Consider the following 27,607-nt stretch of genomic DNA (forward strand, 5'->3'; position numbering starts at 1 on the left):
TAGTTTGTTGAGAATATCATCGATCCTTGGAATAGGGAATCTGTTCTTGGTGGTGATTTTATTGAGAGCTCTATAGGCAATGCACATCATCCAAGACCCGTCTTTCTTTAATACTAGCAATACAAGAGAGTAGAAAGGTGAAGTGCTAGATTGGATGAGACCCTTTTCTAGAAGTTCTTTTACTTGGTTCATTATATCTTCATGTTGGGCTCGGCTAACTCGAGAAGGTGGCCGGTTCGGTGGTTTCATCCATATGATCTGGGTTGGTCTCCACACAATTTGATACCAATCCTGCTTTCATCTTTCCTTTTCTGCCACATTCTTCAGCTGCTCTGGAACTCTCTGGCCTATCTTCTGATGGTGTCATTTGCTCTCAACTATTTAGATTTTCTCGTCTTTGTTCTAGTAAATCTACTTTTGTTGTTCAATCTTGCCATCTTATTTCTTTACTAGTTGAAAAAGGATACTCATTCAAAAGAATCATGAAAAAAGTTCGTTCATTTTTGCATCGTAGTAAGTTTATTTTTAGTGTTTCTTCCTTTGGAATGTTCAAGATAATCAGTAGTAAATTCAATAGAAGTGGGGAGCTAAAAAGCCGACTTATTGTTTGACTTAATAACACCTTATGTTGTTGTTTTGATCTTTAGCGTTTCTAGTATTTTCACTATAGCTTGACAATTGCTAGCCTTTATCATGGCTGAGTATGCCCATCACCTCCGGAGGGTGATAGAAACTCAGCTGGTTGGTTTTGTAGAGTACGTTCAAAGCATGAATGACCTCTATATAAACCTGCACCTACTCTTGGGCACTGACGACGTGAGTAGGGATGTCATAGCTGTTGTCCAAGCTATGCATGATAAAGGTGATAATCTTATTCTTCCTGTTTGGACAAGCAGTGAAGTTGAGATCACATATTGTCAAGTTTGGTTCTTTGCTCTTCGTAGGTTTGTAGTAGTATTCATTTTTCGATTTCATATTTAGCTTACCTGAGGACTTAAGAATGTGTTCCGTTATAGGTTGTTGTGTGAAGTTTGATTTCGAGGATTAAGTTTTTAAGATGTCTTATCCTTTTTTTTTTTTGGCTTATGAGATTTGTCTTTCAGTTCTTGCACTCAAACAAGTTTCATTTTCGGGAATTCCAGTCCATAAAGTCATACAGCAGAATACTGTCGGCCCAATAGTATCCCTCAAACCCAAAGGGACATCCGTGACTCTATATCAAAATCCGGGTAATCCGTTGACAAAGGAGCGGAGTGACTCCGCTGTTGTGCAAACTTGCTGCACTAGATTCACCCATGCTGAAATTTGGGTTCTATCGAAGTAGACTATGCTAAACCGAATGCTTCAAGGTAAAATTCCAAAATCTGAGGAGTATCTACTAGGTCCTCCTCCTCTATCCACTTCGCATCCAATGCAAGATAGTTCTTGAATTTAACCAAGAACCGCCTAATCACTTTACCTTTAATCTTTCTATCCTTGTGTGTCAATATCTGTTATGGAATGAGTATCTCCTCGCTTTCCTCGACTTCGGGTTGCTCATCTGGCTCCCCATCATCGGGCACATCGCCTTTAAAAGGCTTCAAGAGACTCACACGAAAAGCATTGTGAATCTTCCAAGTATCGGGCAGCTTCACTCTAAAGGAGACATCATTTATCTTTTCTTTTATCTGGAAAGGTCTATAGTATCTCATGCTAGGCTTTGGGAAAAACCGCTCCTTTCCCCTTTTCTTTCTTAGGCGTGCCTTCTCAAAACGTAAGAGCACCCAATCGTCTTCCTTTAATTTCAACTCGCGACGATGTCGAGCTACTGCCTTCTTATGTCTTTCTTGAGATTTCTCTAAAGCCTTTTGGACCTTGGCAAAAGCAGTGTCCAAGTCCCTCGTATACTGGTCGGCTTCAAAAATCTTATCTTGGGTCTGGGGAATGTTCTGATCTACCAATTGATTCCCTTTTTTCTTTGTTTCCTTGTGCTGTGGGATCTGCGGGTAGTGTCTTTCGCTTCCCTGTCCATTGGGATGTCAGAGTCAAATATCAAAACCCTAAGACGCACTATCATTTGATTCCTCTTTCTCTGGAATCTTTTGATGAACTTGTATCTGGTTTCCTTAGTTCGTCGGAACCCTCTGATTCGCGAGAATCCTGTGATGAGCTATCATCTGGCTCCCTTGATTCATTCTCTTCACTCGAAGACTCTTGCCTTTTTGATACTATTTTGCCCGTCGCATAAGTCAATGAGCCGGCATGCATTCCAAATCGTTGCTTTGTCATGTCCCATGGAGTCAGACTTCTGGTTTAAAGCATAGTCTTGAATCTCTTTCGCAAATCATAGCAATATTTTTGCAAGTCGTTCTTTTCAAGTAAGATGCCGCCTTTCGCTCCATGGAATGTTCTGAGAATTACGCTTTAGAGAAGGCGACATCAAACGGTGGTTCAACTCAAGGGCTCGAAAGGTGTCTTGGCGTGACTCCCTTCCTTGAACTCGGTTTTATTGTTGATCTGATCATTGTCAAAAGAGGACGACCTCTCCTCCTTTAAGCGGCTAGATGGCCTTCCATGCCTTCTAGACTTTGTTTCAAAAATCTTGTTCAAAAGAATCTTGTATTAGGTGCTTAGAAATTGAAGAAGCTTCTTAGCACCCTCGAACACTTGAAATGGCGTCTTTCCCGTGTGTCGTTGTAGCCAAACTCCACCAAGGGCAAATACTTTTCCCATTTTAGTTTTTTGATCCAAAGAAGAAGACTTCAACAAATTCAAAACCACTAAATTGGCTATTTCCAAATTGCCCATCTGTCTCTTGGTGGAACGGGGACAAGAACTGCAGCCACGTGCCAATGTTCTCCCAGATCGCCGTCCAAAACAACGGGTAGATCAGGAATCTTTGTCCGAAACAATGGACTCAGACATGCCATATATTCGAACAGTTTTGCCAAAGGATCGGGCTAAATTGTCTTCTTAACTGCAGAGCAGTGCGCCTGCTTGCTGAATCTGTTGATGACCGTCCAAAGGCCATGATGCCCACTCTGTGTCTTCGGGAGATCAAAAATAAAATCCATTGCAATACTTTCCCAGGTGCGTGTGGGAATGGGTAAAGGCTGTAGTAATCCTTGTGCCTGATGCCTGTCAATCTTGACTTTCTGGCATACTAAACAACTGCGAACAAATTCGTCCACATCTTTCTTGAGTCTCAGCCAAAAGAAGTAACGCTCCATGCCTATGAAGGTGGTATCAATGCTGCGATGACCCATAAAAAGTGGACAATGGCACTCAGTCAAAACCTTTTCCCTCAACAACGTGAGACGCACACCATCGTTTTCTAGCCATCCCGTATGGAATATCCCGCTACTTCCCTCCCCATTTTGTATTTGAGTGAATAATCAGAAAAATCCGGATCTGTGGCGTACTGATCACCATGTGCTTGAAGCTTCTATGATGAATCGCGGAAATAGCCAAGACTAACGGCTTCCGGACAAAGCATCTGCCACCAAGTTCTTTTGTCCCTGAACATGGACAATTTGAAAGTGAAACTGTGACAAGATGTTAGATCACCGCATCTGTGCTGTCAATTCTGGCCTTGAAAACAATTGGCTTTCATAGGCAATCACTTGGCCTTCTTGCATTAAGACCGCACGCACCCAGACTACGACCACAAGCATCACAATACACTTCAAATGACTTTTGCAAATCCGGCAAAGTCAATATTGGTCCAATAGTCAATTTCTCTTTCAATGTCTGAAAGGCAGTCATCTCTGTGGGTCCCCACGAGAAAGGACTCCTTTCTGTCTCAGAATGTGCAAAAGGGGAAGCTACCTCTGCAAACGTTCTAATGAACCGCCGGTAGTAAGAACGTAAGTCGAAGAAGCTTGCAACTTCATGAACATTCTTCAAGTCAGGCCAATCGCGGATAGTATCACTTTTGGCCAGATCCATCTGTACCCTTTCTGTTGAGACGATGTGTCCCAAGAAATGTATCTCAGGCAAGAAAAACTCGCTCTTTTTCACATCAATAAGCAATTTATGCTTCCTCAGTGTCTGGAAAATTCACAAATGATCGATATTCTCTGAAATCCAAAAAAGGGATCCTGAGAGCTATCTTGTAGATGTCTCCAAGAGCAATACAGATCTGATGATAATCACTCTTCATATCAATTCGGCAAAGTAGAATTCTGAAGTTTGTTGAGTATATCATCGATCCAAGTAATGTGGAAATTTGTTTTGGTTTATTATTTCTTAATCTTTCTTCGGCTAACGCTGTAAGGTGGCCGGTTTGGTGGTGTACTACCACGAATCAATCATGTGATCTTTACGAGGTAAAGGAGGTAACTCGCTTTGTACGCCTTCAGAGAAACAGTCAGTCTCTATTGCAGAAAAAATCTCATCGTTCTTTTTCGAGGTCAAACATTTTCGACCTTCAATCTTCATTCAGTTCTCTCAAGAAATATCGAGTAAAGAAACAGAATTTCATCAAGTACAATCTCTCTTGCCCTACATATGTCAAAAGTCGCTTTCTTACCCCGATAGTCAACCACAATCTTGTTCTTGTGGTACCAAGGGATTCCTAGGAGGACGTCGCAACCTTCCAAGGGCATTACGTAGAAGTCCTCGTGCCCTAAACACCCCTAACATTGCAAACGAAGTTTGCCAATGATCGGTGTAATGGAAACATTTCGTCCGGGTGCCGCTAAAACTGCCTCGGGCTGTGGCCTCAGCCTGTCGGGCGTAATTCCAAGTCGAGCCGCCAATTCAAGTGAAAAGAAGTTAGCCTTGGCTCCTCCATCAAAGAAAATGTGGGCTTCTTTATCTTTCACTTTGCCCCAAGAGCGGCAAAGTTTTGTACTTTCGTTCATCTGATTCGGGTGGGGCCTCATGCAATGTGGTACGTGTTCAATGTGGTACCACGCAATGTACTTTCGTTCATCTTTCCTTTTCTTCCGCACTCGGTTGCTGTTCTGAAACTCTCAAAGTTATCTTCTGGTGGTCCTTGAGTTCATCTTCTTTTCAAGAGTTCTTGTCCATGGCTTTTTGCGAGTACAGGTTCTGCTTTTCTGCACTGGTCTGTCCTTTTGCCTTTCTTCCCTATCTGAGAGGAGAAGCAATGGCTACATGCCATCTCGAATAAATATTATCAATCGGGTGATTCTTCAGGTGTCTCGCCAATCTCGGGTCCCTGGAGTACTTCATCAGTCTGTTCACACATATGCCAACCTGCTGTTGACGTTTGTACTCTGTTCTCGCAAACTCGTCCGAAAAAAATTTGCCCATAACCGTAGCGCGCCCGACATGATTTATGAAGGATGGGAGTGGCTAATAAGTCCGGGGTTCTTTCACAAAAGCTGTGTGTAACAACCTTGGACACTCCAAGTCAAGAATCTACCGAGACACAACAGGAACTCACTTCAAAACAGTTCACAATTTGATTCGACACCAGCCCGGCGGAGTTCCGTGCCAAGAGGTATCGGCCCCATAGACTGGCGCCCTTTTCGGTGTTTCTTTTTGTATTAAATCTGTTGCACAAAGTACAAGGGAGTGGGAGGGTCTCACTCTCAGACTCTACGTCCAGATGCTCTGAGAAGTGAGAGCCCAAACCACACTTATAAAGGTTTACAAGGAATGCTAAAAGCAAAGCCCCAAAAGCTGCCATAAAAAACCTAAAATAAAGCAATCCTCTCACAAATTCCTTGCTTAGGAAATAAAGCAAATAATCTCCAAACGCAGAGTCTGAGAGTGAGACTCCTCCCACTCCCTTGTACTTTGAGCACAGATTAATACAAAAAGAAATACCGAAAGGGGTGCTAGTCTTTGGGGCCAATATCTCTAGGCACGGAACTTCGCCGTTCTGTGTCGAATCAATTGTGAACTGTGAACTGTTTTGAAGTGAATCTCTGTTGTGTCGCAGTAGAATCTTGACTTGGAATGTCCAAGTTTGTTACAGTGGTATCAGAGGACGACCGATTTCTCTTCTACCAAGAAATCCGATCCTTTTTTCTCGCGACACATATGGATTCAAATAAAGATCAATCGACTTCCTGTGCATCGTGGGATGCAGGAAGAGATCACGAAGAAGATTCTCACGAGGTGGAGATTGAAGAGATGGAGCATCGACGATGCGACAAAGATGATGATCAATCTTGCGAAGGATCCGAAATTTGCCAAATTTTTAACTTAGACATCCTTCGACGAAGTGCACTCTCAGTGGCAGAAGGCCACAGAACCACCCCTCAAACCGGCACTCAAAAAACCTGCTACTCGGAGGATGTTTACAGAGCAAGAATTAGAAGAGGTGGTTGAGACACGGATTACCTAGCTTTTTGACGCAACCAACAAAGCCTAAAAGCACGACAAAAAGCAGAAGAAAGGAACTGACTTCCCGGGTTATTTGGGTCGTCAATCTACTTTTGCCTCGGCAAGAAAGCAGAAGAAGCATGTCAGATTTGAAGAAGTATCCATTTCTTCTTCTTCTGACAGTTCTTCTAGCTCTTCTGACTCGAGCGAAGAAGATAGGAAAGGAAAAAAGCGAAGCAAAAAGCAAAGCTTCGGAAAGGGCAAGAAAAAGGCAAAGAAGCCTAAGTTTCACCAAGTTTCTGACACTTCTACGGAGGACTCGTCTTCAGATAGTTCGGACTCCGATGATCACAGATTTTATGCAAAGAAGAAGAATTTCTATACAGCCAACCAGTATGACTTTCTAGAGGATAAAAGCAAGAAAGTTCGATAATTTAAAGAAGGTGGACAATCAATAAAATTTGATACTTTTTTTGGATTACCAGAGAATTTACGTTACTTGTTGTCACAGAAGTAGCTATTGGAAAAGCAGATGCGGTGGGCGAACATCTTGTCACAGTTTCACTTCTAGATTGTCCATGTGCAGGGACAGAAGAATTTGGTGGCAGATCCTTTGTTCCGGAAGCCGTTTGTTTTGGCTATTTCCGTGATACATCATTCGAGCTTCGAGGATATGGTCCATCAGTATGCCATAGATACAGATTTTGCAGATATTTTCACTCGGATACGGGATGGGGAGGTAGTAGCGGAATATTCCATTTGGGATGGCTACTTGATGAAGAAAACGATATTGTGCGTTACACAGCCATTGAGGGAAAAGGTTTTAACCGAATGCCATTGTCCACCATTTACGGGTCACCGCGGCATTGCTTCCACTTTGAAAGGTGTGGAGGAATACTTTTTTTGGTCGAGACTCAAGAAGGACGTGGACGATTTTGTACGCAGTTGCTTGGTATGCCAAAAGGTCAAGTTTGATAGGCATAAATCATATGGATTGTTACAACCTTTACCCATACCTTACCGCCCCTAGGAAAGTATTGCAATGGATTTCATTTTTGATCTCCCGAGAACAGAGAGTGGGCACGATGGTATCTGGACTTTTATTTGCAGATTTAGCAAGCACGCTCATTTCATTCCAGTGAAGAAAACAGTCAAGCCGGATCACTTAGCGGGATTGTTTGTGGCCCCCCAGATCTTCAGATTACATGGCATGCCTGTGACAATTCTCTCCGACAGAGACCCCCGATTCACAAGTTTGTTTTGGAAGGCGATTTGGGAGAACATTGGCACGCGGTTGCAGTTCTCGTCATCTTTTCACCCGCAGACACATGGGCAATCAGAGATTGCAAATTCAGTCGTACTAGATTTATTGAAGTCTTACATCTCGGATCACAAGACTCAATGGGAAAAGTATTTGCCTTTGGTGGAATTTGCCTAGAATAACACGATTCACTCTTGGACGGTGAAGGTGCCATTTGAGATTATTGAAGGTGCTACGAAGGTTCCATCCTTCCTAAGCACGAACGATAAGATTTTTAAAGCCGACGAGTACACACGAGACTTGGACACAGCTTTTGCCAAAGTCCGGGAGGCTTTGCAGAAATCTCAAGAAAGTCACAAAACGGCACAAGATCGACATCGTCACGATTTGAAATTAAAGGAGAACGATTGGGTGCTCTTACTTTTTGAGAAGACACGTGTGAGAAAGAAAAAAGAAAAGGAGCGGCTTTTTCCAAAGCTTAGCATGAGATACTATGGACCTTTCCAGATTTCCGAAAAGATAAATGATGTCTCCTTTAGACTGAAGCTGCCCTATACTTGGAGAATTCACAATGCTTTTCATGCGAGTCTCCTGAAACCTTTAAAAGGCGATGTGTCCGATGATGGGGAGCCAGATGAGCAACCCGAAGTGAAGGAAAACGAGGAGATACTCGTTCCAGAACAGATTTTGCACATAAAGATAGAAAGGTAAAAGGTAAAATGATAAGGCGGTTCTTGGTTAAATTCAAGAACTATCCCGCATTGGATGCGAAGTGGATGGAGGAGGACCTGGCAGATACTCCTTAGATTGTGAACCTTTACCTTGAAGCATTTGGTTTAGCATAGTCTAATCCAAATAAAACCCCGAGCTCAGGTTGGGTAGAATTTGGTGCAGCGGGTATGCACAAGAGGAGAGTCGCTCCACTCCTTTGTCAACAGATTGCCCCGATTTTTGATGCTAAAGTCACTGATGTCTCTTTTGAGTTTCAGGGATAGTGTGAGCTAAGAGTATTCTACTGTATGACTCTATGAACTGGAATTTCCGATAATATGATATTGATTTGTTCTTGACTTGTCTAAGTGCAGAAACTGATCGATGAAATGACTGCAGCATTTCGGTCTGAAAGATCTCGATAGACATGGTTGCAATAAGGATTAGTTAATCGTGCATCTATGAGGTCTCGAGTGCATCTTGATGCAATTGCTAAATACGTTGCCGATCAAATATGCTCTGAGATCCAAAAGAATTTTCAATGTAATTTGTCATGTGATGTTAAGTGATGTCCCAGTGCGTCAGTTTTAACAGTCAGTGTTTGCTAAGACAGTTTATGGCGTCTGTCTGTTTTGCAGGCGTAATCGAGGGCGATTACAATGCTTTTGTCACAAATTGCTGACGTGTCAAAGCCCTAAAGAATAGAGCCAACTTACAGATGCCGGCCGAGGGGCCTAAACCTTAAGAAGAACAAGCAGCAGCAGAAGAAGAAGAAGAAGTCCTACCAACTTATGGGGACCCCGCTAGACGAGGCCCCAGTGACAAAGTGATTAAAACTGTAAAACTGATGACGTGGTAGCTGTACGGACGCTCCGCGTTTTGCGTTGATTGATGACGTGGCAGTTGTACACAATTCCGCAAATCGCGCTGGTAGCTTTATGGCATTGCTTTTGGACCAAGAGCTTTTGAGTTTTGAAGGCTTTTCATGTAAATTGCTTTTGGGGCCTAGGGACTTTAAATATGTGCTAAGGGCTCATTCTCTGGCATGCTTCTTGGAGAAGGTGCAGAGTCTGGAGTACCGGCTTGTACTGTGTCGATGCAATATAAAGAAATACCGAAAGGGGCGCCAAGGTTTGGGGCCAATACTCTCTGGAGTGGAATTCCGCCACTCCGTGTCGCGTGTCGTCTCTCTCTCTCTCTCAGTTCAGTTGTTATTGAAGTGCTAGAAGTCTGTTTAGTTTGTTCTTTTCTATTGGCACGTGGTGCCTGTCTTGCGACAGTGGTATCAGAGCATCAAACGTGTGCTTTTCTAAAAGCATACCGGTCCTACCAAAAGCAGACATAGCAAACCGGTGCTTCCAAAAGTCTATTGGAATTTTATTTGAAGTACCCTTGGCTCTCGACCCTCAACTTATTAGTCACTCCCACCCTTACTTCATCGCGCATGTCTTACAGGGCATAAGCCATAAAGATCACTTGCAAGAGAAGGATTCAAGATTTGTTTCGAGCTGCTGTTCTTCTCAGAGGCAGTGCCATGCAGATGTTGATCTCTATAGCTACCAAGCCGCACACTCCAAGGCACACTCCAAGGACTTGGCAAGCTTTCAAGAGATTTTTTTGGCTTGAAGTTATATGGTTTCTGACATCTTCCTTCGCAGTGCAAGTTTTGGCAGAGTGGGGTATCTTGAAATGCTTGCCATGGAAACCCTAGCAGATTATAACTTGAAATTTCTCGACATCTCTCAATCGATGTCTCTTCACGAATAGATGACCTTGGAGGTCCAGTGCGATTGCTATCTTGGGACTACCATCGCCACCAAAGAAACATGGTTTGCCATGTTGTGCTCGGCTACGACCTTATGGAATGAACCTACCCTAATTTTTGGTGCAGGTTGCAGGATGGAAAGTTAGTCTACTTTTCGAGCTGGGCTGATGTCGAGATTGCTTTTTAAGTTTGAAATCTATTTGAGAATTTGTTTGGCGATCCTGTTGGTTTGAAATGGATGGTATCTGTTGTGAACCTGTTTTGGTGTTGATTTAAAATGTTTGACTCTGGTTTTAATATTGGTTTCATTGATTGGTGATTTTTACTCCCGGGTGGAGAACTGAGAAATACTGTCTTGGTATTGTTTGAACCTCGGAACGACGCTGGCCGATGTCTGGGGAGCGTTCTGTTGTATGCTAGAAAACCGCCGAACGACGCAGGCCAATGCTTGGGGAGCGTTTGATTGTATGCTGGTAAAATAATTGTTGTTGTGACTCCCGGCCCGGACCAGATGGTTATGCGGGAGGAGTATTAAGAAGTCTGAGCAGTGGTTACTCTCAGCACCTCCAAATGACATAGGCTGCGGTATGGGTTGCATTGGATGCGAAGTGGCTTTTCATGTAAACTGCTTTCGGCGCCTAGGGCCTGTTAATATGTGCTTAGGGCTCATTCTCTAGCATGCTTCCTGGAGAAGGTGCAGAGTTTGGAGTACGGCTTGTACTGTGTTGATGCAATATAAAGAAATCCCGAAAGGGGTGCCAAGGTTTGGGGCCAATAGTCTCTGGGGTGGAATTCCGCCACTCTGTGTCGCGTGGCGTCTCTTTCTCTCTCTCTCTCTCTCTCTCTCTCTCTCTCTCTCTCTCTCTCTCTCTCTCAGTTTAGTTGTTATTGAAGTGCTAAAAGTCGGTTCAGTCTGTTCTTTTCTATTGGCATGTGGTCCCTGTCTTGCGACAGTGGTATCAGAGCATCAGGCGTAAGCTTTTTTGAAAGCATACCGGTCCTACCAAAGAGCAGACATAGCAAACCGGCGCTTCCAAATGTCTACTGGAATTTTATTTGAAGTACCCTTGGCTCCCGACCCTGGACTCATTAGTCACTCCCACCCTTCATCGCGTATCGGGCGATCTCCCGTCTTCACCGCTCATGTCTTACAGGGCATAAGTCATAAAGATCACTTGCAAGAGAAGGATCCAAGATTTGTTTTGAGCTGCTGTTCTTCTCAAAGGCAGTGCCATGCAGATGTTGATCTCTATAGCTACCAAGCCGCACACTCCAAGGACTTGGCAATCTTTCAAGAATTTTTTTTGCCCGAAGTTATATGATTTCTGACATCTTCCTTCGGAGTGCAACTTCTGGTAGAGTGGGGTATCTTGAAATGCTTGCCATGGAAACCCTAGCAGATTATAACTTGAAATTTCTCGACATCTCTTAGTCGATGTCTCTTCATGAACAGATGACCTTGGAGGTGCAGTGCGATTGCTATCTTGGGACTACCATCACCACCAAAGAAACATTGTTTGTCCAGGAGCTGATGGACCATGTTGTGCTTGGCTACGACCTTATGGAATGAACCTACCCTAATTTTTGGTGCAGGTTGCAAGATGGAAAGTCAGTCGACTTTTGGAGCTCGGCTGATGTCGAGATTGATTTTTAAGTTTGAAATCTATGTGAGAACTTGTTTGGTGATCCTGTTGGTTTGAAATGGATGGTATGTGTTGCGAACCTGTTTTGGTGCTGATTTAAAATGTTTGACTCTGGTTTTAATATTGGTTTCATTGATTGGTGATTTTTACTCCCTAGTGGAGAAGTGAGAAATACTGTCTTGGTATTGTTTGAACCTCGGAACGACGCTGGCCGATGTTTGGGGAGCGTTCTGTTGTATGCTAGAAAACCGCCGAACGACGTAGGACAATGCTTGGGGAGCGTTTGGTTGTACGGTTATAAATTAATTGTTGTTGTGACTCCCGGCCCATACCAGAATGGTTATGCGGGAGGAGTATTAAGAAGTCTAAGCAGTGGATACTCTTAGCATCTCCAAACGACATAGGTTGCGGTATGGGGGGGGTTTGGTTGTAAAAGGCCTCTATATCTCCCAGCCCGGACCTTTTTAGGTTATGCGGGAGGAGTGATGAGGGAGTCGTTGAATATCTCCCGCCCCGGACTTGTTAGGTTATGTGGGAGGAGTATTCATCGGCGACTACATTGTGATGTGCCAACTGCTGAATATTCCTAATTGGTTGAGATTGCCTGGGTATGTAATTTTAGTGCATCAAGACACCCGTGGAAGATCAGTGCGGTCTGGGTGTGATGGCTAACTTTACTACGCCGGAATATCAAGTGTTCCGATCTGGACGAAAGGAGAAGCCAACTCCTTGATCAAAAGAGCCGAAAGGAGAATAAATTTGCCGAAAGGGCAGCCTTTGAACTTTGCTTTTATTTTTAAGCAAGGCTTATCAGACAAATTGCTTTATTTTTAAAAATTGGCAGCTTTTGGGGCTCTGCTTTTGGCATCCCTTGTAAACAAATAAATAAGTGGTTTGGGCTCCCACTCTGCAGAGCATCTGGACGCAGAGTCTGAGAGTGAGACCCCTCCCACTCCCTTGTACTTTGAGCACAGATTAATACAAAAAGAAATACCGAATGGGGTGCTAGTCTTTGGGGCCAATATCTCTAGGCACAGAACTCGGGGCCGTGTCGAATCGTTTTGAAGTGAATCTCTACTGTTTCGCGGTAGAATCTTGACTTGACTGTCCAAGTTTGTTACATTCTTGGTTAAATTTAGATGCGAATTGGATGGAGGAGCCTAGCAGATACTCCTCAGATTTTGGAACTAAGCATTTGGTTTAGCATCGTCTTCTCCGATAGATCCCATATATCAGCAAGGTTGAATTTGGTGCAAAGGGATTGCACAAGAGGGGAGTCACTCCGCTCCCGTGTCAATAGATTACCTCCATTGAATATCCCTTTGAGTTTCAGGGATATTGCTAGGTTGACAATATTCTGTTGTATAACTTTATCAATCGGAATTCGTGAAATTGAATATGAATGATTTGTACACTCTCATGTGACTTGTTTGAGTGCAGGAGCTGAAAGACGAAATGACTGCTGCATTTCGGTCTCATAAATCTCTATAGACATGATCGCAATAAGGATTAGTTAATCCGGCATCTGTTAGGTCCGAGATGGATCTAGATGCGGCTACTAAATACGTTGCTGGTAGTCATGGTCTGAGATTTGGAATGAATTTTTCTGTGATTGATTTGTCATGTGATTTCGTGTGCACTGATGTGACTGTCGTCTTTGTATAAGTGCTAGGGGTGTCGTGTCTAGCGCGTCAGTACTTAGAGTGAGTGTCTACTGAATTGGTTTATGGCCTCTGTCTGTTTTGCAAGCGTAATCGAGGGCGATTACAATTCTTTCGAGAGGAGGGTATGTCCACGCCACGAGCCATCTTCACACGATACTCATGGTCACTGCCCTGCGCCTGCCGCAGGCTCAATTTCTGCACCAATTTTGCATCCACAAAATTGTGTGAGCTTCCATTATCAAGGAGTATGGTCACGTTGTGACCATTGATCTTCCCGGGAAAACGGAAAAGATCGTGCTTATCAAACACTTTGGTGCTAAAAGTACAATTAGTGCATGAACTGTGCACTTAAATGATGGATTTCATCTCGAATGACATCAGAGTTACCTGAGATCTCGTGAATCTGAACCGAACGATGGCCTTGCGGTTTCCGCGTCTTCTTCTTCTTGGGGCAATCCTTGATTTGGTGACCCGTCTGGCCACATCCGAAGCAAGCCCCCTTTCTTCACTGCATCAGCAAACTGAAGCATTTCTGGCTTTCTTCTTCTCCTGAGAAGATCTCGGCGGTGATTTGGACTTATATTGGAATCGGGGTCGCTTCCTCGAAGCACCCTCACCGGATTGATGGTCTGCAGTTCTTTTCTTCTCATAATTCGCTCCATTTATCAAATGGAACGTCCTGGCCTTTGCCAGTGCATCCTCAACATCAGTCGGGGCTTTGTCCTTAATTATGGCCCAACGGTAATCCTCATGCAATCCCAGCAGATACATGTGCACAACATCCATAGAATCCACCTTGCAGAAGGTGAGCGCCTCCTTGAAAGCTGTTGTATATTTATCAAAAGACAGAATTTTCATTGAAAGACTCTGCAGATTGGCATAAGCTTTCAAAGGGTCCATTTTGGCGAAATCCCTCTTGAATTTCACACAAAAGTCAGCCCACGTCGTAGGCTTCTCTGTCATGGCTAACATGGCAGAAGTGTATGGAAATTCCGCTTTTTACGTTGCTGATTTTTATGGCAGGTTTTTGACCAACTGCTTTGGAGTTTACAGGCTTTTGGGACTCTGCTTTTTGCACCCCTTGTAATGTTTATAAGTGACCCAAGGGGGCTCACTTCTCAGAGCATCTGGACGCAGAGTCTGAGAGCGAGCACCCGCGGGAGTTGTACTTTGCTCAAAGATTAATATAAAAAGAAATATCGAAAGGAGCGCCAGTCTTTGGGTCCAATACCTCTGGGCACGGAACTTTGCCGGGCTGTGTCGACTCTCTCGCTCTCTTTCTATTAAAGTTTAGTGATTTTGAAGTTTCTGTTCGTGTGTTGCTATTGTTTTCTCGCTTGGAGTGTCCAAGCCTATTACAGTCCTCCATCCACTCATCATCAAGAGCCAAATAATTCGTGAACATGACCGAATACGGTTGTGTCAGCTTACCTATCACTTTCCTTTCCTTGTGAGCTAGGACTTGTTTGGGAATGAGTCTCTCTTCCATCTCTTCCACTTCTGGTTGCTCATCGGGCTCCTTGTCCACTGACACTTCACCTATGAAATGCATTGTGAATCTTCCAAGTATGTGGTAACCTCAGTCTGAAGGATAATCATTTATCTTTTCTTGTATCTGGAAAGGTCCATAGTATTGCATACTTAGCTTGGGAAAAAGCCTCTCCCTACCCTTCTGCTTATGTAGTTGTGCTTTTTCGAACCTGAGTAGCACCCAATCATCTTCCTTCAGCTGCAAGTCACGTTGATGCTTGTTTGAAGCCTCCTTATGCTGTGCTTGAGACTCGCTTGAGACTTCTCCAAAGCCTCTCGTAACTTGGAAAAGCCAATGCCCAGATCGTGTGTATATTGCTCTGCTTCATTTGGTGCTCAGAATGGGTGGAACCTTTCTGACACCATCAATAATCTCAAATGGTGCCCTTCCCCTTAGACGTATGAACTGTGTTGTTATACGCAAACTCCATTGAGGGCAAAAACTTTTCCCGCTGAGTCTTCTGATTAGAGACCTAGGACTTTAACAAGTCTAAAACCAGTGAATTGTCTATCTCCGACCGCCCACTTGTCTGTGGTCAAACGAGGACGAGAATTTAAGGCGTGTGCCTATATTCTCGCATATTGCTCTCCAAAACAACTTGTGAAGTAGGGATCTCTATTTGAAACTATAGATTCAGGCGTACCATGTAATCTGAAAATCTGTGAGACAAACAGCTTGGCCAAATGGTCGGCTTTTAGTGTCTTCTTTACCAGAATAAAGTGAGCATGTTTATAAACTAAACCGGTCGATGACGGTCCGAATGCCATCATGCCCAATCTTGAGTCTTTGGAAGATCAAAAATTAAAGTCCATTGCTATTACTCTCCTAAGGTCTGGCAGTACACAACCAAATTGTCTTCCTTCATCATCCTAAGATGATGCCAAGCCATGATGACATCCTTTTTATATTCTTCCGTTAACCATGCCGAAGTGAAAATTCTTTTGAATTTGATCCACTTCTTAGGTGCTTCTCTGTGCAGCAACAGGGTAGACCACCATGTTGTGCGTTACCTTTCAGAAAAGACGCTGCCTTTTGTACCTTGGAGGCTTCCGAGAAATGACCTCTGAAAAAGTGATGTCAAATTCCTGTATAAATGCACGGGCTCGTTGGTTATCTTTGACTCGTGAAAACGTGTCAAACTTAATTGCTTGACCCCCATCCTTGAACTCCTTTTTGCTCACTGTCTTATCTTGGTAACAGTGAGTTGGTTGCCCCCTTGATTTCTAGGAAGGTAAGCAATTCTACTCAGTGTCAGAGTGCGCTGGCAAAGAAGCAAGGTGAGGATGAGCAGGCCTGCATGGGTGCAGAGGAGGGGGGGCATTGGCACAGAAATTTGCAGGTAGAGCAGCTCATTCATCTCACACGCACACACACACACACACACACCCCAATCGTCCCCAAAAAAAACCCCAAGTCACTGTGCGTGCATGTGCGTGTGTGTGCCTATACATGAATGGAGAAGGCAGTAATGATGTTGATATCAATTGCGTAATGATGCTGAAATTAATCTCCGAGGTACTAAAGTGGTAAGAGTCAATGGTTATTGTCAGTTTATAGATTGTGGTTTAGTCTTATCTTGGTAAGGGTGAGCTGGTTGCCCCGTTGATTTCTAGGAAGGTAAGCAATTCTACTCGATGTCATCTTTTTAATAACTTTGTGTAGCTCTTGTTGTAGGCTTGGAATAGGAAGAGGCTACAAGGTTCTCCAGAGGAATCGTCTTGGGTGCAGCCTTTTGGATGTGGACTTGCAGCTGGTATTACTGCAAAAGTGTTCTGTCATCCCCTAGATGTTATCAAGAAAAGGTTTCAGGTGAGGTTATACATAGCAATTCTATACTCTAAAGCCTTGAATGCACATTTGCTCAAGTTCTATGGAACAGGTAGGGGGTTTGAAACGACACCCTCGATATGGGGCCATTGTGGAAGAAACTGCACGAAGGAATGTCTTGGATACAGCAAAGAAGATCCTTCAGGTGGAGGGGGTTGCAGGCTTATACAAAGGCTTATATCCCTCGTTGGTGAAAACAGCGCCGGCATCTGCAATCACATTTTTAGTATATGAGTTACTGTCAGAATGGTTACAGTCCTTTGTAACATAGAAATGTATGCGTTTATGTACAATGATTGTTGTAGCATTCATAGGTCAAGATCACAAGTAAAAGTTGTTTGCATCACCGGTGGTTTCAGAGGTATTGCTTTGTTTTTTTTGCCTTGATATAGGCAACCATAAAACTCGCAAACTATCATTTTTTTGGCCTCAAGTACAGGCCACCTTCAAACTGGCTAAAAAATTATTTTTTTTATTCTGGAGCCGCACGATGAGGACTATGCAAAGTTACTTGTTTAACCACATTAAAAGGGTGAAATTGTAGTTGTCGAGTATCATACAAGTCCTTTTGACGAGACGGCTCAGGTGGCTTCAACACGTAAACGTTTCTTTCATCAGTCTAGCATGTTTCAGACCAGGTCATTTACATGCAAATTTTCTGAAAACAGGCTGTCACAGGTATGTTGGCTTTGTGGGTCGATCTTTCTGATTATGCCTGCAGGGTATGTCGAAAAACTTGAACACCAATGAGTCCATTTTCACCAGTGTGCTTGAAGATTTCATCCTATAATAGCTACATTCTCAGTAATGTACATGCTCTCAGTAATCTGTACATTAAAGACTCTTTGACACAGAAAAATACTGTGAGTTTTTTTGCTACTTCGCGCATAGCTCTTGCACCAAGGAAGAAATGTCAAGTAATTGTGCTTGCAAGTTTTGTCTGAATAGCAGGTTCATGAGGCATGCTTTCAAAATCCATTGATGAAAAAAGTGTGCGTTAAATAGAAGTTGGTAGCTTGTAAACAATATGCACTCCTGAACAGTGCTCCTTGCAAAAGAGGCTTCTCTACCTTAAAACGAGGAGTGTTCGTCCTTGGTCACGGATCGGGGCCTCATCTAACACATTAAACACTCTGCCTGGGGAGCTTTGTATGGCTGTCTTGATTGTTTCTTTTGCGTCAATGAATGTGTGTGTGTGTGAATGTCTTTTGGACACCATGGCAAGGTCAGAGGGCTTATCTGTCAAAAAAATGTATTGATTGGTTGATCTAGTTTAGGGTTTTCTTTAAACAAATCAACCCCGTGTTGTCCTCTGCCCGGTCCGACCTCTTGATGGCCATGAAGGCCTTTCTACACACTTTGGGCATTGCAAGGGAGTACATAGTGAGGAGATGATAAACTGCCAGTAGCTCTCCAACAAGTAGCTATAGAAGACGATCCACACTTTGCTGAATACATCGATGCATGTTTGCCTGTAGAAACCCATGTGGGGGAGCACACAGGTTTTATTTCAACGTCGTAAAAAATAAAAAAAATAAAAAAAGAGTAGTTAATCGTTTGGTTATGTGGTAACAAGACTCCTCTTTCAGACCTTCCTACACAGCAGACCGTTAATGCTCAGGTCATGGATGTCAAGCATGATGTGAGGTTATACTTCGTGTAGCCTTTGCACAAGCGGTGGAGCATGTAGTTTAATTGGATACAACACACAAAACCTTACCAACCCTTGATATATGAACATGTGTGCTTGTCCTTAAACAGGGTGAAGTGAAAATTCTCTGTAGACAGAAGAAACTGCCTCTGCAATCAGATCAGGCACCAGTCGTAACTTCTTTTAGTATTGAAAGAGTGACTGATTTGTGCAGTTGGAAGTCAAGCATGATGTGAGGTAATACTTTGTGTAGCCTTTGCACTAGCGGTTTAGTTTGATACAACACACAAAACCTTACCAACCCTTGACATACAAACAAGTGCGCCTGTCCTTAACGGGGTGAAGTGAAAATTCTCTGTAGACAGAAGAAACTGTCTCTGCTATGAGGTCAGGCAGCAGTCGTAACTTCTTTTAGTATTGAAAGAGTCACTGATTTGTGCAGTTGTAGTTTGTCTTTTTTTTTCCCCACATGAAGCGTTGATGAATACCTAATAGAGTAAATCAGCAACATGAATCTTTCACCCTGCTAAATGTGGTTTAAGCAGAATCCTATGTCAGTTTCTGCATAACATTATGTTATTCTGCCTGCCAGCTTTTGCTGCATGGAAATGCCTGGTCTCCTCCATTTTTCATGTTGTTCAATATTTGTACAACAATTTTATCCGACAGACACAGCCAAAAAGTGTGTAACTTAGCATAATGTGACCAGTCTGGTTACGCACTATTGGATTGAGAAAGTAGTTGTACAAGGCACTTACATGCACATTAAACAGAACATCGATGATTTCTTATTTGAAAGGAAGCTTTTACCACACAGGTAAATCACCATCACAAACTGCTTACTAGGCAGCTTCTGCGTGTGAAATGCACTACAAGATTGGGAGGGGGCTGGAGCCCTACTTGCCCACCAATTTGACAAATTACACAGCAGTTTTGAGGTTTGTGGATGATGAGCTTATTGCAATGACTACAATGAATGTGTGTTTGGTTTTAGTTACAGTGACATTATGTTGGTGACTACCATGAATGTATATCCTAGGCTGTACATGTACAAAATGTACTGGAGATCAACTAAAATGAAAATTCCCCCGGCGGAAGGAGTGACAAAAGTTGACGTATATGGGATTGGGCTCTGCCTTTGAAGGAGAATAGGCAATTCATTGGAGGGGACTCGGGTGGGGCAATCACTTCTTACCCTGCCCTTTTTTGTGACTCTGCTGTTGTTGGCAGAGTATCTCTACCCCCTTGGGAGAGGTTTACGCAAGCCTTCAACACAGAATGATGGTGTTTTTGATGTCGCTACAAAACTCTGCTCACCAGTTTGCAAAGCCCCTCTTAAATGGGTGTTGTGCCAGTCTGCCAAGATTGAAGAGGATACGCCCTGGGACCAGCCAGCGTCAATGAGGCAAGGGGCTGAAGCACAACGGGGCACACTATTCTCATTATGAGTGCCTGTAAAAACGGCATTTGGAAGAGCTTCATACAGAGGGGATGGAGAAAAAGATGTCGGCCTTGAATGTGAAAGGGGGCTTGTCGGTTGTGACAAGAAGCCCATGTTAGATAGAAGACTGGTAGGGGTCTTGGGGCTTCCAGGTTGAGAGATAGATACTCCTGTGGCTTCCGACATAGAGCCCCATGTCAGACCGCTCGAGTTACTTTGAAGGCTCATAGGGCTCGTGGGCTCCAATACAAGATGAGGGGTGCACGGAGAGGGCTTACATGTGTGCTCAAACACAAGAGCTTTGAAGTTGCTCTCATTTGCAGGAAGGATCTTGATGTTACCCTTGCTGCTTCGACGATGTGGTTGCTTGCATATGCGCGCTTGTTGCTTGCCTCGTAGTCCTTGGGGACTAATCTTCTTCTCTTCTGCTACTCTAGGCTCCACCTCTCTTCTAGAGATTGGGATAGCTACATGGTGCACAGATCCAAGCTCCGAGATCTTTGCCCATTGGCGAAGACCATCCAAAAAAGAATTCTCATTTTCACGTGAAGAATCCATGAAGGGGTGCGCAGATATGTTTTGGGCAATCCCGCTGGAATGGCGATTGTGAGAGATTTGTTAAAGGGGAAGCTCTGTGGTTATGGAAGCCTGTGAGCAGTTGGGTTATGGGAGTGGTGGCAATGGAGAGGTTTGCTGTTGTTGGCTGGTGCAGGTGGTGTGGCGGTGAAGCAATCGAAAAGTCATATAGGATCGAAGACGCGCCGCCCAAGTTCCAACCCACAGGGAAGAAGGAAGCATCCTCTCAATTTCAGCGTACGCGCTAACCGAAATTAACGACTGACCTACATCCCTTCCACATTCTTTCCGTTCATTTTCACACAAGGCAGAAACGTACCTCAGCAAAAAGCTTATTTTTCCTTGACCACCACTTGATATGCTTTTCACTTTAAGGCCTCTGTCACACAGGGGCGCTGCCCATACGTGACGCAGTTGTGGTTGGGCAGGCGTCTGCCTCTTGAAGTTTTGCATCCGGTCACACACTGCGCATCTTTCGTGCAGAATTTTGGCATTGCAAGAGTGCTGGCGAAGAAAACCATTGGCTGAATTTGTTAAAGGCGGAGCTTGGGCGAGCTGGGGGGTCGGACACATTCTCCTTGCTCTGCTGGACGTGACCTGTCAGCCACCTCAGACAAGAAGCTAATGACCAGTGGCTCTGTGTGACAACTAAAAGCGTAGGCAAGCCTTCTCATTGGTTCCAGCTCAACGATTAACATGTTCGTCCGCCGCATGTGACAGGGGCCTAAGAAAGCCATGGAGAGTAATCAATTACATGGAAGAATCGAGTCTTTCTTCTCGAGAAAAGTAGAGAGAAGGTGTTCATTCATAGTAACCACCGCAAGTGATCACATAGGTCACCTGATCTAGGGCAAGAACCGCACTTTGCATTTGTTCAGCTTGGCCTTATCTCCTCTTATGAGTATTGCGAGACGTATTTGCACTTGGAGGATGTTCTAGACATCTTTGACGACACCTTGCAAAGGATGAGTGTACATAAGAACCATTTTAAGGACTATATGATATGATGCTCTAGAATCCCATTCATTGAATGAATCTCATTCTCTTATCTTTTCACAATGGTGCCAAGTGCAAACATGTATTGAGAATGCACTTACAGGTAACGTAGATACAAGGGGATACCCATAGCTCGTGATGGATGCATTTCAAGAGTTCATGTTGCAAAGTAGGGAGATTTTCTTAAATACTCCACTGTAGAACATTTTTACCAAGACACTGAAGGGCAATGCTTAAAGATGGTGCCATTGCCACGACAAATTGCCTATGTAAGCTAGGCAATTTCACACACAATAGTAGGTCAATCAAGAGATACGTGGAATACACTAAGGACCTAGCTAGACAATTGAAGTATCATCTTCCCCATAATAGTTAGTCACTTGGGAGATATGTGCACTACATTAAGGACCTGGCTAAATAATTGAAATATCACGATAAGGACAAGAGTAAGGGCTTTTTTCTTGAATGGCTCCAATAGAAGCTAAAGGAGTCTATTACTAATTTACCAAGAGAACTCTAAGATCTGGTATTGAGAAACTTAAAAGTAGAGTGGAACAAGAAGTGTGGAGACAAAATCTCTTCAAAGTAGACTAGGAGCTCTGATACCTCAAAATCTAAATCTAGTGTTGGGTCTTAAAAGGAAAAGAAAAAAGAAAGAACATGAAGAATGTAAATGGGTTTTGACACTTAGAAGAGCAGAAACACCAAACCAACTAAGACTAGGTCGAGACCTTATTGGGACTAGCTAAAGCAGAGACATAGCATATTCATGTTAGATATAAGAAGCATAAAATTGGTAAGTGTGTCTAGTGTACCTATTGTGTATCCTTTGGACATGTCGTCTAGAGAACTATGATGCTACAAGACTTTAGGAAAAGTGTAGATGTTTATATGATAGCAGTGGACTCTACTTAGTACAAGAAGAATGAAGAAACCACAACTACCTCTTTGAAAAACAGTGCCAAGGGAGGCTATGATGGAAAAGGGAATTCTTGGTAGAGATAGACCTCTCTCTCTCTCTCTCTCTCTCTCTCTCTCTCTTTAGGGTTCTTATTAAAAAAAAAACTCTAGGCACTAGTGATATCGCTAGTGCCTTTAGATTTTTTTTAATTTTTAAATCCCTTCCCCCTCCCCCCCTCTCTCTCTCTCTCTCTCTCTCTCTCTCTCTCTCTCTTCGCGTGACCTAGCCGCTAGCAGACTCGGTCTCCTCTCTCTGCGCGCTCCCCACCACGTTGCAGGGCAGTGCCTGGCTAGGGGGGGGGTTAACCCAGCCCTGCCCTCCCCCTCCAACACAAGAAGGGCTCTGCCCTCCGTCCCCCATATTCACACCAAGGCCCGCTGTTGCGAGGCGACATGCCTGCGAGACAGCAGTGCTAGGAGTTTTTGCCAACAGTGCGAGACATCAGTACAAGGACTTTGTCAGCTGCTGCAGGGAGACAGGTCTGCGAGACAGCAGTTCAAGGAGTTTTTGCCACTTGGCTTTTTCCACGCTGTTGATTGTCTTGCCTTCCACACCGGGGTTCCCACCCTCCTACATAGGGATCCATTATGCCCAAGCTACATAAAGAATTGCAACAAGCCTCACACACAGGTGGCATCTCTACCTTTGGTACACCACCATCTCACCCACGAAGCTTCCTCGTTGTGGCCGTTGCCCCTCAAAAGGATCCCTACTCCCGCAAAGGAACAAGGATCTCGGCTCTCGAAGCTCAAATCCAAGTCCTCATAGAGGAGAATGCAGCCCTCAAACAACGGCTACACAAACTCGAGAGCTTGCAAGAAGCGGAAAGTCAAAACTCTGCTCGCAAAGGCACACACGGTTGAAGCCTCCCTAACCGAAGTCAGAGTTGTTCAAAACAAATTCCATGAAGTAACACATGGAATCACAAAGAAGATCGACACCGAAATACATGCGGCCTTTCAAGAACGCCAATTACAAGAATCTCTTAGCTTCAAAGTGAGAATTAGGGGACTTTCGTCGCCTTGGTGCACTGATGAGGACACATTAGAAGACGCAATCGCCAAGCTTAACGACATCCTCCAACCAATCACCATCGATCCCAACACTCTCTTGGATCAACGACACAAACAGACGTGGGCCACTTGAACACTGCATCATCACCTTCAAGGCAAAGGAGGAGCGGATGAAGCTATTACGCCAATCCCACCTCCTCAAGGGAACCAAGCTTTGGATTGCAGAGGAATTGACTACCAACCAGCTGAAAGTCAAAGCAAGAGAGCTCAAGAAGATACATGAAGTCCGTAAGCAAGGAAAATGGGTGGTCTACCGGGGTGGTAAAGCAGTCATCTAAGAGTTTCGGACTCCTAAAATGACACCTCCATCCCTTGACCCCTCTTAGTTTTCTATTTCCCTTAGTTTTGAACTATTTTCTTTTACCCTATGGATGGTCCCTCAAACCTTAACTGATTTGTATCCCACGCCTTTACTCGAAGGAATCATTGTATTGTTTTTTTGTTTTGGTCCCATAGATCATATCTGACCTCAGTGGACGATAAATCAATCTCTCTCTCTCTCTCTCTCTCTCTCCTCGCTCTTCTGCTCTCTCTATCTCGTCTAGCATTCTCTTTTTCTTATAAAAAAACTATAGGCACCAGCAATATCACCACTGCCTTGTGCTCTCTCTCTCTATGTCTCGTTAGCGCTCCCTCTCGACTCTCTCTATCTCGTCTAGCATTCTCTTTTTTTTTAATAAAAAAACTATAGGCACCAGCAATATCACCACTGCCTTGTGCTCTCTCTCTCTATGTCTCCTTAGCGCTCCCTCTTGACACTCTCTCTCTCTCTCTCTCTCTCTCTCTCTCTCTCTCTCCCCCCCCCCCCCCCCAAGTGCTCTCCCTTCGGCTCTCTTTCTTTCTTCTTAGTGTTCTCTCCTACTGGATCTCTCTCACTAGTGCTCTTTTTTTTTTAACTCTAGGCACTAGCGATATCACTAGTGCCTAGAGTTTTGTAAAAAACTTTTTTAACACCCCCTCTCTCCTAGCGCTCTCCCTCTACCTCTCTCTCTTTGGTTTCCCTCCGTCTCTCTCTCTCTCGCTCGTTAGTGCTCTCCCTTCTATCTCTCCCTTTGGCTCTCTGTTTTGCCACACTCAAATAAGATGGTAGAAGGGATGGAGAAAACATGAGTAATAAGCTACCAAGTTTCCTATTTGCCTCTAGAAAAACATACGAAATATTTGTAAGGAGCACTCCATTTGAGTTGGTATAACGTCTTAAGTGGTCCTTTCTTTGGGATTTTATTTTCAACATTGTGAGCTAGGTTTCCTTTAGAATGGAGGATTGAACATACCCTCTCAAATTGGCTAGCAAAATTAGAAAAGCTTGATTGAAAGTGGTTCATGCCATGTATGTGGGGAAATATAGGTGCCACGACAACAATTTTTGGTTCAGAAAAGGTTACCTAGTTCTTCTATACACCCTCAAAAATAAAGCAAGCATAAGCTCATTAAACTCCACCTACCTGGCTCTACTTTCGCTTTTCATTATACAGAATCTTCTCAAGATGCTTTAAGATCTCCATTCCTCTCACGATTCAAATTTCAACTCTAATTTGTAGGATTTGACCTCATCAAGTAGAAAGGTGAAGGCTTAAGCTAAACCACTAGGCTACATACATGCGTATGGTGCCCTTTGAGCGCCCGTAACCATAAAAAACAAGTGATAAAATCATGAGGCCTACCTCAAGAAGACAAAAAAAAAAGTGAAATAATATAAATTAATTTTTGAGCTCCATCATTTTGAGATTTTGGAAACTTGTACCCTCACATTGAATCTCTCTTAATGCTCCTCCCTCTTCCCTCTCTCTCAACCTTTTCCCACAACCAGCGTGATCTCTTCTCTCTCTTCCTTAACACTCTCTCTCTCTCTCTCCCCTTTAAGGTCTCTTGGGATAGTTTCCCACGACGTTAAAATTGTCTTCTTCTTCTCCTCTTTCTAGGTCTTTCTCTTGCCTCCATTACTCCATTCTGGACCAAGCTCAGTAAACCAACAGACTACGGCTCCATCTGCAAATTTGTGTGAAGCCACGCCTACTCGAACTTGTCGAGCTCCACAATCTCACCTCTGTGCGCCTATATTTTGTATGCATTGGCCTTGAATCTCCCCTATCCCATAGCTCACGTGAACACTGCTGGAGATCCGAGAGCCCTCTCCATCCCTGTCCCATTCATTGGTACTCTGCATGAACGTGCCATAAACTCCGATTCCATCACTCGTCGTCCCTACTAGATCTGCACACCGCCATCCATCACCATATTGCCAAGCTCCTTAGTTATTGCATCTAACTCAACCGCCAAATCCTCTACCCAACCCTCTGCGTGCCATGCCACAACCTTGCGTACCCAATGCCACTTGAGCTACTACCTTGCATTGCGCAAGGGGAGGAGAAGGCTTAAGCATATCTCGTCGATGACCCGATGGTACAAGTCACCGTGCAACCAGGCAGATTGCATATTTGATTTGGATTGAGGCCCGAGGTAGAATCAAAGAACCAGACAAGAAGGCGAATCAAAGAACCAGACAAGAAGGCCAAAGGGCATGAACAGAGCTACAAAAGACAGATACTGCAAGCCTTGCATTTGCGGGTGTGGGAGGGTCTTGCCACAGACATGGTGGGTACAACCAGGCAGCTTGCATATTTGATCTGGGTAGATGCCCGAGGTGAAATCAAAGAGCCAGACAAGAAGGCCAAAGGGCATGCACAAATCTACGGAACAAGAAGACTGCAGCCTTGCACTTGTGGGTGCGGGAGGGTGTGACCATAGGCACTATTAAGCGCTCCCATCTCCTATGTGCCATGCCTATTGTAGTGCCTGCATTGATGTCTTTGATGCAGCCCATGTCCACAACTGGTCAATTCTCTTCGCTCCATCGACCCTTCTACTCCATCTAAACACAAACACCTGCTCTGCCTTCTCAATATTTGCCTCCACCTGAATCCACTCCACCTCGGTGGCAACCTGTAGAAGGAACTGAACTGCAATCTGGCCACCACTATCTCCACAACCTTCCTTACAATAGTATGGGCTACATGTATGGCCCCGTAGGTGATCCTTGCATTAGGGCATGAAGCCTCACCAATTGGGTACCTAATGTCCCTCTTCATGGCTTGGCTCCAATCATGCCTCATTGTATGCCCCTGCTTTCTATGTTCGGCCTCATGCATTTCAGCTCCATCATGCCTGTCATTTTCATCATGGCCCAAGCTTAGTAAATCAAGCAATGCAGGCAACAAGTCTCGGTGGCTTGTATGGTGTCAAAGCTAGAGGTTCTATTGGTGATGGCGCCAGAAAAAAGGGATCACAAGGTGTGATGGCTTGTGTGAAGGTGGGGGACCTTTGGATGGGGGCGCATATTTTGATGTAGGTATTCATTGCAAGACATACTCTATGCTTAGTACTCTCTCTCTCTCTCTCTATCCCTTTCCTCGTTCAACCTCTCCGTTTCAACATTTTCTTGAGAGCTTTTGTGCTGCAAACAATGAATACCCACTACCCCACCTACCAGTTAAAACTAGTCTTGCTTGGTGGGCATTGCTATATAACATCTATGGAATATAACAGGACATATGCAAATTGACATTTAGCATCTAGCATTGAAGGGAACAAGAGCATGACTAATTTGACAAGGGCGGCACTGCATGAAAGGGATATACATTTGAAAAATCCTATAATATTTATGGGCGGAGACAAAGTTAAGTGCATCAATTATTAGAGATTATAGGGATGCTTACAATTGAGATTACATTGAAGTGAGGTTGTACTACTATGTCTAGTGATGAATGTTTTCTCTAGTATACATGCTACATGTACATTCTTGCAACCGCAAAGTATTTCAAAAAGAAAATTTTCATCGAATGGTTGGTCGCACAGAACATCGCCTCTCATTTTTGAAATGGATGTCGAGTGTGTTTTGCCTTTCTTCTTTTGTAGTTATTCCCGATATAATGAATTAGGATAGTGATACATGTAAATTCACCTTCTGTGTTCTATGTTATGTATGGCATTGACAATGCATGTTGCACTGTCTATCACATCGATAGTTAAGTCGATGTTTTTAGTGATCATGTTGCTATGCCAATTGTGATCGAATCCAACTCGTTGAACTTAGGGTCTAGGAGCCACTATTGAAAGACAATTATGTTATCCGCATTCATCTTCATTTTAACTTTTATAATGTCAATTTAATTGTACAACTTATTCAAGGTAAGGTTCTTATAGTGTTGGATGTTTGAGTGTACATCCA

At 43.8% G+C, this 27,607-nt stretch overlaps 2 protein-coding genes across 2 annotated transcripts in view; one reads left to right on the plus strand and one right to left on the minus strand.

Moving 5' to 3' along the window:
- The window catches only part of LOC147458510 (mitochondrial thiamine diphosphate carrier 2-like), a 148,801-nt gene extending 131,545 nt beyond the window's left edge, over positions 1–17,256 (plus strand). Inside the window, exons 6-7 of the mRNA XM_086513159.1 lie at positions 16,529–16,663; positions 16,734–17,256. Coding sequence (XP_086369285.1) covers positions 16,529–16,663; positions 16,734–16,952 — 354 coding nt within the window. The 3' untranslated portion in view covers positions 16,953–17,256. The remainder of the gene's footprint in view (positions 1–16,528; positions 16,664–16,733) is intronic.
- A 1,835-nt stretch (positions 17,257–19,091) lies between these two features.
- On the minus strand, positions 19,092–22,405 carry LOC147458511 (uncharacterized). The gene has a single exon (XM_086513161.1). The coding sequence runs from the start codon at positions 20,920–20,922 to the stop codon at positions 20,437–20,439; it is 486 nt and encodes a 161-aa protein (XP_086369287.1). The 5' UTR covers positions 20,923–22,405; the 3' UTR covers positions 19,092–20,436.
- Positions 22,406–27,607: the final 5,202 nt, after the last annotated feature.

The sequence above is a fragment of the Adiantum capillus-veneris genome, chromosome 5 (genome assembly GCF_014529385.1).
Source record: "Adiantum capillus-veneris isolate H3 chromosome 5, ASM1452938v2, whole genome shotgun sequence".
NCBI classification, from domain to species: Eukaryota; Viridiplantae; Streptophyta; class Polypodiopsida; order Polypodiales; family Pteridaceae; genus Adiantum; species Adiantum capillus-veneris.

What these genes read in the sequence shown, in the direction of transcription:
- LOC147458511 (XM_086513161.1), bottom strand. Translation starts at nt 20,922, where the DNA reads ATGTGTCCGACCCCCCAGCTCGCCCAAGCTCCGCCTTTAACAAATTCA.